The sequence below is a fragment of the Triturus cristatus genome, chromosome 4_2, assembly GCF_964204655.1.
Source record: "Triturus cristatus chromosome 4_2, aTriCri1.1, whole genome shotgun sequence".
NCBI classification, from domain to species: domain Eukaryota; kingdom Metazoa; phylum Chordata; class Amphibia; order Caudata; family Salamandridae; genus Triturus; species Triturus cristatus.
Genome location: NC_140586.1, coordinates 414,363,840 through 414,376,790, shown reverse-complemented (window position 1 = coordinate 414,376,790; position 12,951 = coordinate 414,363,840). Strand labels below are relative to the sequence as shown.

The following is a 12,951-nucleotide window of genomic DNA, read 5'->3' as shown; positions in this document are numbered from 1 at the left end:
CCTTGGGACAAGTAGGTCAAACCCTTTGCCTGCCAGTTTAAAGTATTACATTATGGATCAAGGAAGAGCATTGTCTGAAGTTAAGATAATATAATATTTGTGTTCATATGATAATGTTGTTCCTGTTCGAACTTGCATTTATGGTTCGTTGCCACAAAGCCTTTGTTATTAGGGTGAGCGCGCCTAGGAAATGTTGTAACCACTGACTACACTACTGACAGTGGTTCCAGTGTAAAATTGTGTACACACGTTTGCAAAGCTTAACAATATGATGCTACATACATTGCTTCCAGAATGCTCTCTAATTGGATGCAAATATCTGTAAAAGCTTGAAAGCAAGATTGAAGATCCTTTGCTTTCAAAATAAAATGTTCACAAAAAATTGCAACTAGGGAAAAAAAACGTTTTGCTAAACTAAAGTGAAATATTGGGTAACATTTCTTTGAAGCATCATTTAGTAAAATGTGTCGATGCATGCTAGAATTTCACAAAAATATTCATAATGGAAAATCAGTGCAACCAGTTTCAACAAGATAATGGGAAACGTGAAAATAAACACGCACTGGCAAAGCCATTAGATCTGGTATGAGTGGTCAGCCTATTGGTCAATGCATGTCTTGATATTTTTGTAAAACTGTGTGGGAGCTGCCAGGCCCTCACCATCATAAACATTGACAAAAACAATAATATTTTTGGTCTTAAAAAGCCCACATTAACACAGTAGTTCCTAACACTTAACAAAACTACTCTGTATGCAGATATGCTCCTTGTGAAAGAGCGGAAGCCAGTCGATGGATGGATGGATAGATAGATAGACTCTTAATAAAAACAAAAGGTCTTGGTTAACTCCAGACCTAATTAGGGGCCTTATTCTTAAAGAAAGTCACAAATTTGCACCCATGCTCTATGTCCTTGCATTAGTGCAGATTTATGGCTTTCATGAATTCACAAGAATTTACACAAGTAGGCCAGGAAATCGTACTCCTAGAAAATATTTGTGAACTGCTTTTTGGCATGAGCAAATATGCAGGTGTAGATTTGCTTGTGCAATAATCTGTTGAGCGTTTACAAGTTCACATTCCCTCCAACCACTTTTTTCCCAACCCTGGAAGAAGTTTTACGTCTGCCGTTGTCAGGAGTAAATTTCCAACCTTTCACAGGATGGGGAAAGATTAGAGAAGAACTGGTAAACTCCTAAAACATGCAGTTTAGTCAGTTTGCTCAGACTCAAAAGGACATTCAAACCCTGGAACTATGACTTAATTCAACCTCCAGCCTCAGTATGTAGATCTGTGGAAAGGTGACTAAATAAGAAAAGTGCTAGAATTCAAACCCTACTATTGTATGAGCCCTGGCATAATCAAAAAGGCTACTAGCAGAGCTTTTACATAATGTGATTTTTGCCATAATTTGTCGCTGCACTACGTGGCACCAAAATGACAAGTGCATTTTTTTACAGGACAAGTAGATTTATGAAGCAACCTGTCCCATGGACAAGTAGATATTTTATTAAATGCCACACTCCTGTTCTGGTAATGGGCTTATTGCTTCACTTGTCCGAGCCCATGGCTAGGTGCGCTATATAAATAATAGCGTTTAATGTATAATAACATAAGAATTGAATGCAGCAATGTTGGGGGCGGGCGAGCAGTTTTGTTCAGGGGGTGGGGTGGACAGCAAAGGGATATTAAACAAGGGCACTGAATTGCAAATTACGGGGGCCTGCGAGCAGTGTTGTGGGAGGGGTGAGGGGGGCACTGGGAGATTAAAGGACACAACCAAAGCAGTGTTGTGTGAGGGATGATGGGGAGACACAGGGAGATTAAGCAAAGGCAAGCAGATGATGCCACAGAAGTTTCATTGCACAATTAAACTGAACAGTTAACGAGCGAAGAGGCAGGGCCACTAAAAAAAGAGTTCTTAGTATAAATAACCTGAACAGGAAGAACACGTGTAAGAGGGCCAGTCCTCATGGGAGGATACAATATTCCAAAAATTCACCAATGAAAAGCCAGCATTTCTAAAGGATAGTATGAGGAACCAATGAAAAAGATGGGTGTTTTTTGAAGCCCAAATCCAAGAAACCTGTCTCTTCAAAAGAGCTCATGCAGTGCAGGCGCAACCTAGGCGAGACCTAAAAAATGTAGTTACGGTTCTGACTTGAATCCACAAAACCATTGGAATTCACCAGCTATGGTATACAACATACATAATACGCCCCATTACCCATGTTGATCGCCATTAATAACAAACAAAACACCCATTTTAGAATACTGCAGGGAAAAATTGCCTCATTAGGAATAGCAAAACATGTCGGACAACGAGTTTAGGCATGTGTTGCACATACATATTTTCTTTATAATCATATAGGTTATAATATCAGAGGACGTTGAAAATATAGTGTACATAGTGTACATATTTAGGTAGAGTTCTGCAAAATTCAAGAAGTCCCTCCAGTGCCACAGAGCATTTGAGTGAATTTTAGATGCATTTAAAGAAACCCGAAACTGCCAACCCGAACATGAGCAAGGAGAGGGACGGATGGATGGACAGTCAGTCCCCCCCTGGCCCCCCCCGGAACATTATGCTGTCTGCCTTTGTAACCTCTTCCTAAATTGTGGTTTCTTTTCTTTTCAGCATGAACGAAGGCACAGAAGTGGCTTGTTAGTATCTTTGAAAATCTGTGAATCATACAATGTGGCACATGTAAGACAGCCGTGAAAAAGGAAAAGCACAGATTGGAGCTGTCCGGGTTGCATCCGCTTGTTGTGATAATGGCCCTGACCTGCACCTCTCAACACAGTGGACAGGATTGTCCTCCATAGGACAACAAGATATGGGAATACTATGAGCCGTCGAAGCTTGCGTGGCCCGCACCCTGAAGGAGCAAAGACCCACCAACATTAGCCAGTTTGAAACAGTGTACAGAATAATTCGCTGGCAGAGGGGGCAAAGTACATAACTTGATTAAAAACAACCAGTTATGATGCAGACACACTCTTAAAGTCCCTGCCCAAGCAATGGCCATCTGACAAATGTTAGGTGGTTATAAACTGGTAATTATAGCCATGTGTTAGCGGAGAGAGCACTGCACCTGAGGGCAAACTTAGAATACAGGCGCTTCCCTCACTCTTTAATTTACTGGTGTTAGTGACATCATTACTTACAGTGCTCCAAAATGCGAGCAGATCATAGAAGCAAGTGCTACAGAATCACAGCAAAAGTATTCTCATTAGAACTATGAGGTGCTGCCGACTCGAGGTAATAGATGCCTCATGGTGAGTGATCTTTGCGATCATCCTCCTCAGCCAGAGAAGATACAGCAAGAGCAGGAGTTAGGCAGGAGGGATTCTTGGAGAAACTAAATACGAAGAGTCGAATCAAAGAACTTTGTGTGTAAAAGCACGGTATTTGCGAAGAGATGCAAGAAGCCGAACGAGGCTGTCATCAGAGTGCTCAGTTGAGAAGAATGCAGACCCCACACTGGCAGACATATTGCCTTGTCACTGCCACCAAAACACTGTTAAAATTGCACAAAATTTCGTTTAAAAAAAGCTGTTCAAATGTAATCTGCATTTTGACTGACTGCCTATGCCATGTCTCTGGGGTGGCATGAATTTCTGAGGTGAAATGATGCCTTTTCTCAGTCCTCAAAACAATACAAACATTTGCAGTGCAATAGGTCTCGCATTACTGAAAGTTTGACCTATTGGCATTGCATTATTATTTGCACCCCAATAGGTCAAACTTTCAGTAATGCAAGACCTATTGCATTGCAAAAGAAGCATTTGGTCCGAAAACCGTGGTAGTCGGAAGCCCTAGACCGCGAATATTGATCGTCTGCAGAGCTCAAGGATGTGGCGTTTTAGGTCAGGGCTGAAAATCTTGCTCTTAGCTTGTCACATTTGTGGTGCATTCAAAGTCCAAGATCTCTTTTTTTTTTTTTTCCCCTTTTGTTTGTTTTGCCAGGAATTCTATGAACTACACCAACCGCATGCAGCAACAAACTTTAACGAAACCATTTTGAAGAGCAATTAAAATGGCATTTTTAGTTTCTTTAGCTAACGTCGCTGTCTTGCACCTAATATTTTGTTTTCTTTGCAGTTTTAAAAAAAAATGTAACCTGTGTAAGACTGAGACATGTACTCTAAGGAAAATATAAATTCCAGTTTAATTGCTTGTCAAAATGCGTTCGTTAAAGTCTGACCTCAGTCTTTGAATGCACAGCAAATGTGGCAAAATAAGAGGAAGATTTACAGCTCTGTTGATTTACAGCTCTGTCTGTTTATGACGGATTGGTTCCGTCATAAAAGTGACGGAACCAAGCATACACATGGACACACCCTGCTAAGAAATACACCCCAAACATTACCAGCTACTTAAAGGGACATGCACACGGCAGATACACCACAAAGACTCACATACAGATGTGTAAATACAGTCACATCCCATACAGAAACACAGTTACTAATCAGAGATGTATTGAGAAGAGATATGCAATGAAGAGCACACTGACCACTATAACCACACACACACTTACATTAAGGCATATGCATTCTCACAACAGAGCTCTATAAGCCACAGCACTGGTCTTGAGTGCCCCATCGTAAAGAAAGAAATAGTGCTTACAAGCTCTGATTAACAATACATGTAACGGTGGCAGTCCTTGAAAATGCCTAGGTGAGACCTAAAAAGTGTACTTGGAGCCTGAATCATTCCGGAACCAATTGGGCATTCATCAATGTGTGTATCTTGCTTTTCGTACCCCTGTGACACCTATCTGTGTGTTTCCTTGTGTGCTTTTTGGGGGCAGAGGGTCCGCGCATCTGTTTTTGAGTTCCAGTATATTTTTACATTTGTATGCTTTGGTGACTATTTCCATGATCTGTTTGCATAGATGCCATGATATATCTATAGATGGGTAGCTGTATCTGTTTATGTGAGCATGGTTGTCTGTAGGTGTTATGTGCTGATTATTTGCTATAGGTGTGTGCTTGCATGAACGTTGTTTGTTCGTGCGGGCACTGTGTAATAGCCAAGCCACTTTGGTTTGCCCCTGCTTGTTTAACTTTATTTCCCTTTCCTGCCTGCAATGTGGCTAATGGTTTGTCGAGTCATTACAGCTTGCAAGTCTCACTGAGCTAATTTAATCACGATTACCCATTGTTTTTTTGATCATCTTATTCAAGATCCTACTTTACAGGCTGGATCTCAGGGCAGTCTATTACAACCTTTTGCTGCTTCATGGAGGATTCCAATTTCTTAGTTTTCGCCTCCATAGCGCTACCGAAATCTTTTGTGTTAAAATAAAAGGGGCTTAGAGCCCACCCATTACTTACCTTTACTTCCCAAAGGTTGGTTCCCAGTGGCTTCTACATCACTTTACTTACCTATTGGCTGGCTCCCACATGGGTCTCCTTTGCTGGATTCTTATTGGGCAATGCCTCCTCGCTTCAGTCTTCCGCCTGTGCTCCAGTCTTCATCCCTGCCATGGAGCCTGGACCAAGTACTGCTTCTGGTGGCCAGTGTCCTTCCACTGGCTACAGGCTCCTGTAGGTACTCTTTTCTAACTTTTCAGCATGCACTCTTAAAAGAGTGCATGCCTCGGCAGCCCCTCTCCTTCACCGCAGCATTGCCCACTCTCCCATTTCTTCTCCTCTTGCCTTCTCTGGCATTCTCGCAGCGTGGCATCCAGAGTCAGCAGTGCACTTCTCTGCAGCTTTGTGTCACCTGTACGACTACCACCCAATGATTCAGCAAGTGATAGAGCTCTCTGCTTTTACAAAGGTGTACTCTGCTTGCACCGGGAGTACGTTTTGAGCACAAGTGGCGCAGATTAGCGATTCACACGAATGCACAGCCTGATTTCTCCATCCGAGCCAAGGAGCAGCTCCAGATGCTCCAGACTGTGCATAGAGTCCCCTTTGCACAGTGTCTTTGTTCATGGCATGTGTTGCTGCACCTCTGTGCTGTGTACCAGCCCGGCTTTCTTGATGTGTCCAGTCCTCTGCGCGATGTGCTCATTCTCTGTGATTGCATCCTGTCCTAATGGTGCCCTGTGCTGGTCCGCTGCGGAGTGACTCAGCCTTCCTGACTCTCCAAGGTTCTATTCCATGAAATTTGCCCTGTCTTTCTTGATACTGTATTCCCTTTCTGCCTGGGTGCCATGGGAGGAGGATTCCTTTCAGTACTGTCTTGTTCTCGTGTGTGTCAGAGCACTCAAGTTTCACAAGTTTATGTTCAAGTAGCATATCCAGTCCAGGCTTTTGCTTTGCATTCTGGGACAAGTAGTCCTATTCACAGTGATTAATTTGAGACGTGGTTTCCATAGCTCGGCACTTAATTGTCAAGACCACCGCTTGTGACAACATGCCACAAGGTGGTGCGGTCTCATCTAGAGATGACTAGAACAACACTTAATAATGTATTCAATTTACATTAACAGTGACTGTTGCCTGCTGCCCATGACATTTTTAAAGCTTTCGGAGCTTGAAATAGTCTGAATTTTCACACTTGTAGGAGTGTGATGGTTAATAGTTGTGTTACTATCATTGGCAGCATGGCAGGGGCAATGTGTGGTGCAAGCTGCAGTGGCCTCCTGATGGGAGCCCTGGCACTTATTCTTTTACAAATTAAGCACTGCTTATTCATCCTATTATACAGTCTAGACAAACGGCCCCAGAATGTAAAACACATAACCTGGCCTGGGTAAGCTACTCGTGGACCTCAGAATCTTGAGAGCATGAGTGTAAGTATTCATCACCTCAGCCTTCCTTTGGCTCTAGCCCTGCTATTTTGTTTTGTCTTGCCCTTGTCAGTCTCTGTCTCTTGTCCTCTGTAGGTGCCCTCCATTAGTTTTAGTTAAATCCATTGGGTTTGGGTATGCCCCCAGCCCAACGGTTTTGGGTTGCCTCATTGACTTTCTTTTTTCTCTCTTGAGAAAATAGGTGCCCATCGGCTGAACAACCAGCTGAAATTCTTATACAGGCTGTAACTAGTGCACAGAAAACATAAAAGTGACGGAACCAAGCATACACATGGACACACCCTGCTAAGAAATACACCCCAAACATTACCAGCTACTTAAAGGGACATGCACACGGCAGATACACCACAAAGACTCACATACAGATGTGTAAATACAGTCACATCCCATACAGAAACACAGTTACTAATCAGAGATGTATTGAGAAGAGATATGCAATGAAGAGCACACTGACCACTATAACCACACACACACTTACATTAAGGCATATGCATTCTCATCAACTTTGAGGCAAACACATACAGGCAAGCATGGTGAGACTATTGTACACAATCACTTTGAAACATACCCACTGATACGCAGACACCATAACGATACACACACATACTAGCATACACAAGTATCCCTTCTAAAAGAGACACAATCTCCTGGTAAGCTCCCGCCTTTAACACTGCCCCTCTAGTCAGAGAGGCGAGTATCTTCAAAGACACACAGCACCTCCTGTACTTGGCGTAGAGTGGACTGTGTAATGGACCCCTACCCACCCCATCACAGAGGGCTTGAATAAAGTGAACCTTTATCTTGGCCTGGTACTATTGCAACCAATGGGGGTAGGGAGGAGGAGTGGATACTCCTAGACAGTGGGGGAGGCACAAATATTTTTGTCAGACCCAAACCCTCAGCAAGTCCTCTCTCACAGCAACTGCATTTTGAACTCTATCTTTCAAAAATTCCCAGGTTTGCAGGTGACTGCCAAGAAACAGGTCCCAAGGAGAAGCTTCCCAAATAACTGAATATTACACCCCTGAAATACACAAGATGCACACTCCTGGTCCTATTGACCTGCACATTAGGCAACACCAGCTTCCTTCCCCATGAATCCTCAGCAGCTGCTAAGTAGAGACAGCGCTGCTGTGCAAAATGGCTGAAAATAAAATTGTGCGATGGCGCAGTCAGTGCTCCCAGCATAATATCACCTTTTTATCCTTTTCTTTAAGCTGTTTTGCACAACAGCCCTTGACAGTGTTAACCAATAAAGTCACTAAATTAACCAGAGCTCAAACCCCTGTAGCTATGGCATAAAGCAGACAGCGTTACTTGGAGCCAATGTGTACTGTACAATAACACAATAAAAATCTCAAACCAGTTTAGAGAATATTTAAATAAATGACACCAAAACAATAAAAAGTCCAATAAGGGAAGAGACACAAACATTTAAAGTTTAAATACAAAAATAGGGTCAAAAAGCATGAGGCGCCAACCGAGGTCTTCTGGTTGCACTTGACCAGTACCCAGGCACAAGTAAAGGCTGAACGCGAAGGAGTCATGATTGGCTATAGAACCAAGGTTCGAACTGGTTGGAAAGTTTTGCGTTTGTAATTAGTGTCTGAAATGAAAGTCTCAGCGGGTTAAGGCAGCAGGCTGTGGCTGCAGATGGCTCCACGTCGTCAGACATCTGTTGGACGAGGTCTCAGTGAAGCCATTGACTCCTCATCAGCCTGATATCTTTTGGCGCCTCACCAGGTGAAGATTTCTACCTGTGGAGTTGGCCACTTTTTTGGAGCTCAGATTCTTCCAGCGGGACAAAGCTGCAGGCTGTAGCAACAGAGGGTACCACAAGGCTGAGTCTCTTCTCTGCAAGATCCCTAAATCTGATTACCTGCTATGGAAAAGCTCCAAACAGGAGCAACTTTAATCTATGGCCCAACGGCAAGATACCTTCTTCGGGTTTCCGCTAGGCAAGTTAATCTAGGTCCTCCATAGGTCTTTGGACCCGAAAATGTTTTCTGTAAAAGTTAGGAGAAGTATGCTTTGACACCAGCCAAGGGTCCAGGACCTTAGGGACAGTACGTGCGGGAGGGGAGGGGTTTAAGAATTGCTCTAGCAGAGGCCGGCAGCAGGGTCCAGAACAGGTCCAGTTGGAACTTGGCAGCTCAGCACTGCAGAAAAAGACTCTTGTAGCTTATTGTGTCCCTGTAACTTGAACAGGTCGTCAGCCTTCTTTGACCTTGGTATACACACTTCTTTGTCCTTGGTACAAGAGGGAGAGTGGCTAGGCTCTCTTCTCATCACAGACAACCGGTTCCACAGGTCCATAAAGTGTTGTGAGGAGGGTATGGTGGGTTCTACATTTATGCTTTCCAACAGCCTGTGGGTTGAGGTAACTTCTGGTTCCTCCCTAACCAATGGGCAAATGTTCCCAGTGGTAACCCTACCCACTTATTCATCCTTAGCCACCCTGCCAGAGGAACAAAAATCCTCCCCACACCTTTGTCTGAGCTCAGGGAGCAAGTCTGTCTATACCTCATGAAGGGGGCTATTCAGCTCCTGGGTAACAGTTGGATGTCGTGCAAATTGGCCTTTCGAGGCTTTAGTCAGGGAAAAAGTAACTCTAAAAGTAACTTTTCCTAAATATTTGTTACAAATCCGACTTCACCAGTGAATTGGACTTGTAATAAGTATTTTAAATATTTTAAGAATTTAATTTGTAAGTGTTTCCTAGCTGGTGATATTACATTTTTATTGTATCCCAATGTTTTCCTGTGGAATAGCCAACCCTGCTACAGTATAAATACCTTTTTGTGTCATTTTGCTGTAAGGACATGTTTAACATTACATTTTTACATGCCCTACTTTTAAATGCCATGCCCCCTGGTTATGGGCAGGAAGGGCTACTTAGGATGACTTATTAACATTTAAAAGGAAGGTTTAAGCCTGTCATAAGGTGTTATTTTAATAGGTTGAATTTGCTGTTAATACTGTGCAGCCAGGCTACAGAAGGTAGGCCTGCAATCATGTTTACAAGGTCACTCTAGTGAATGAACAATTGGTGCTTTAGTCCACTTGTGAAATTTCACTGACTGAACTTGGGTACACTTTTGTATCATATACTAGGGACTTGTAGGTAAGTTCAATATAACATTCAGGGGTGTGCCAATTTCATCATGTTTAAAAGGGGGAACACAGTACTGCAGAAGCAGGTGGCTTGCCACGAGGTCCTACAAAGTTTGAGATGTAAGCCATTGGTGCTGTAGAACTGTAAGTGTGCTGATGAGAGAGGCCTTTCACATTGTGAAAAACATTTGGGTATAAAGACTATCAGCACATGTTAGCTGCATAGACAGTGGGGTGGATTGAGCCTGTTCTGTTGTTCTTTTGCCTTTGGAATTTGCCGGGAAGATTGATAAACTTTGTGAAAACCATGTTAATGTACCACGGTTTAGAGGTATCCTTTGCCATCTGTGTTAATAGGCTTAATTTGGGCGGGCCAAGCTTCTTGACTAAAGCCAGCGTTCATTTTCAAACAAATTCTTATAATTCATTAAGCACACATACACCCAGATTCTAAATACTGTCAATACCATGATTTTTGCTCACTACCTATCAATATTAGTTATAAAACACATTTAATCTTGTTTTGGTTTGTCATCTTGAATTAAGTTTAATATTGTTTTTGTTTTATAGGAGCAGGTGGAGCTGAAAGATACAGTTTGAGATAAAAACCTGAGCTTCCATCCGAAGCTCCCATTTTAAGAAGCTTTGATGATTGAACGAGTACAGTCCAGGATGTTCAAGGCTCAACAATTCATTGAGGCTCAGACTGTTAACATGCTGTTCTGAATGATAAATTGAACACAAACCCCAAACCCCTCCTTGATTCTCACTTTATCAATACCTGATGGAAGGAAATGAAACCAGTCCAAGCCAGCTATCGGAACTGAGCAATGTGCTTGACCTGTCATTCTCCTATGGCCGAAAAGCGGTCATGGTGCCACAACCCAATAATTACAGAAGGACAAATGAGATGGCTGGTTTTGGACCCTTGTTTGAGTCTCCCCCATTTTCAATGCAAGTGAATGGTAACTCCACATCTTCTCTACAAAGCGCCACTGAAGTTAATAATGATCATTTTAATGAATTGCAGTCTGAAATCAACGATCCCCTGGTTGGAGACACGTATCGGACTAGTTTCTGCAGTTATGACAGAAAAGTGTTTTCCACTGGAGATGAAGAAAGTAGTAGCGTGAACCCAAGTATCAGGAATTCATTAGATACATTCTATAATGAGTACTGCCAGAAGAAACTGGCACATGGGGATCTGTATTCAAAATCTGTTTTAAATTTCCTCTCATCAAGAATTTCAGACCTCAAAAATGGAAATACAAATAAATACGGTCTTCGCAGTTTCCAAATGGCCCACATTATTTTAAATAGGGATGGGTGTGAAGTCATCAAAAGGTCTTCTAAAACTGCCAATTTTTCACCTCTGGCTAACCCAGTAATGCCATTCGAAAGTGAAAACATTACACCAGGACTTTCAAAACATGTTCTCACTGTCTTACTTAAAGAACACAATAACTTTTCAGTTTAGACATTGCTTGCTGATGGATTAATATGTGAAGGGTGTTCAGTGTTGGTCCACAATTGGCGGACCATACCAAATGTTTGGGGTGTCTACACAGAATAACTATACATGCAATTAATTTAAATGTAGAACTTTGCGTAGTGGTTATCCTCAATTTTGAGTTGATCCAGCCATTGGGCTCCCATACACAACCCTCTGTTGTGCCAACCTAAATAAAATCACCAATAGTATTTCTGCACAAATAGAAGGTGAATGTGTACAGAATCCTAGCTGTTAGCAAGTTTTTGCAGATGTATAGATGCTTTATAGAAATGGATGCAATTATTTTTATTGGGTCTCAGAAGATATGATTGGCTAATATGTAATTTATATGAACTTGTGTTAATGTTGACTAGGAGTTAATCAATTTGTATCTGTAAGTGGGACTTTTCTATTATTAAATTCCCTGTGAGATTACATTAAAATGTGACTTTTCCTCCTTTTGTAGTTCTATCAAACCTAAGTATACCTTCTAATATCTTACCTGTGACTGTTGCAGCACAGGAAGGCACTGTCCAAAATCGTGTTAAATACCTCATCCAGTTAGCTTTTATTGCTCACTTCCTGTTTCAACATGCACCTAGACATCAACAGTACTTGTCTTGGCAGATTGTACAAAGAAAGCATTTCATTAACGTACACAGTGGCTTAAACCACCACATACAGCACATCACTGGCTACTGGAACTTCAATACAATAGTTTAGATATGAGTAAACAACCATTGGCAAAGCCAATACGTTTGTTTCTTTGTTAGTGGAAGTGTTGTTAAAATTTTGATTACTGTTTTTGCCCCTGCACTTCGCAAAATCTTGGGCTACACTAAAGTGAAAGCTGTGAGTAAGAGGCTATTTGCTTAACTCACGTTAGTTAAGCTTTACACTCAAAGAACAGTGTTATCAAAAGGAGTCCCGTAGAGAAGTGCTCAGGAAGCTAAATACAAGCCTGCCTGTTGGCAGCTGGGTCCCCGATCTTGCAACGAGAGATTTTGGGTAATTTTACATGAAGGCAAAGAGGAAGTGCTGCAAAAGGGCATGGTGGCACTGTGAAAAACTTGTTAGAATTCAGGAATAGAATTCCTCCAATCACTGGCTAATGCACAGGCTAAATCTGGCACCTGCACCACCAACTTCTCAGACTATTCCTTGACCTGGGGGGACTCCAAAAGAAGGCAATGCTGAAAGAACAACCCTGGCTCCTGCTGGAAGAAGAGGATTCACACAAGGACACCCAATCCTGCTTGTACTCAGGGACTGGACCTGCTCTCCAAGCTTCAAGTGGTTTGCCTCCTGTTTACTTGCTTCAGGGACACAAAAAGCAGGACTCCTCACTCCAAGAGGCCCAGTTGGCTAAAGAGGACTAGAACCTGTAGAATACTTCGCTGGAGAGGGAACTGGTGCCCAGAAGACTGCCCTGAGGAGCCGAGGGCTGCAGGACTGACCAGAATTAGCTTTCCCAGCAGTTGGAAAATAAAGGCCTAATTTAAAATCGCTCCTCACCAACATTCTGGTCTGCCCGTCCAATTTAAGTTTGGGTGGACCATAGTTTGACAATGGCAGAGAC

At 42.5% G+C, this 12,951-nt stretch overlaps 1 protein-coding gene across 2 annotated transcripts in view; it reads left to right on the top strand.

The window, feature by feature from the left end:
* Nucleotides 1-11,826, top strand: part of SHLD1 (shieldin complex subunit 1) — a 30,202-nt gene extending 18,376 nt beyond the window's left edge. The window contains exon 2 of one of the 2 annotated variants that reach the window (XR_014960630.1): nt 10,451-11,826. Coding sequence is in view for 1 of the 2 variants with exons in the window: in XM_085601876.1 (XP_085458002.1) it covers nt 10,665-11,357 (693 nt within the window). In the remaining variant the exon portion in view is untranslated. The remainder of the gene's footprint in view (nt 1-10,450) is intronic. The other variant, XM_085601876.1, reaches the window with a different exon arrangement.
* Nucleotides 11,827-12,951: the final 1,125 nt, after the last annotated feature.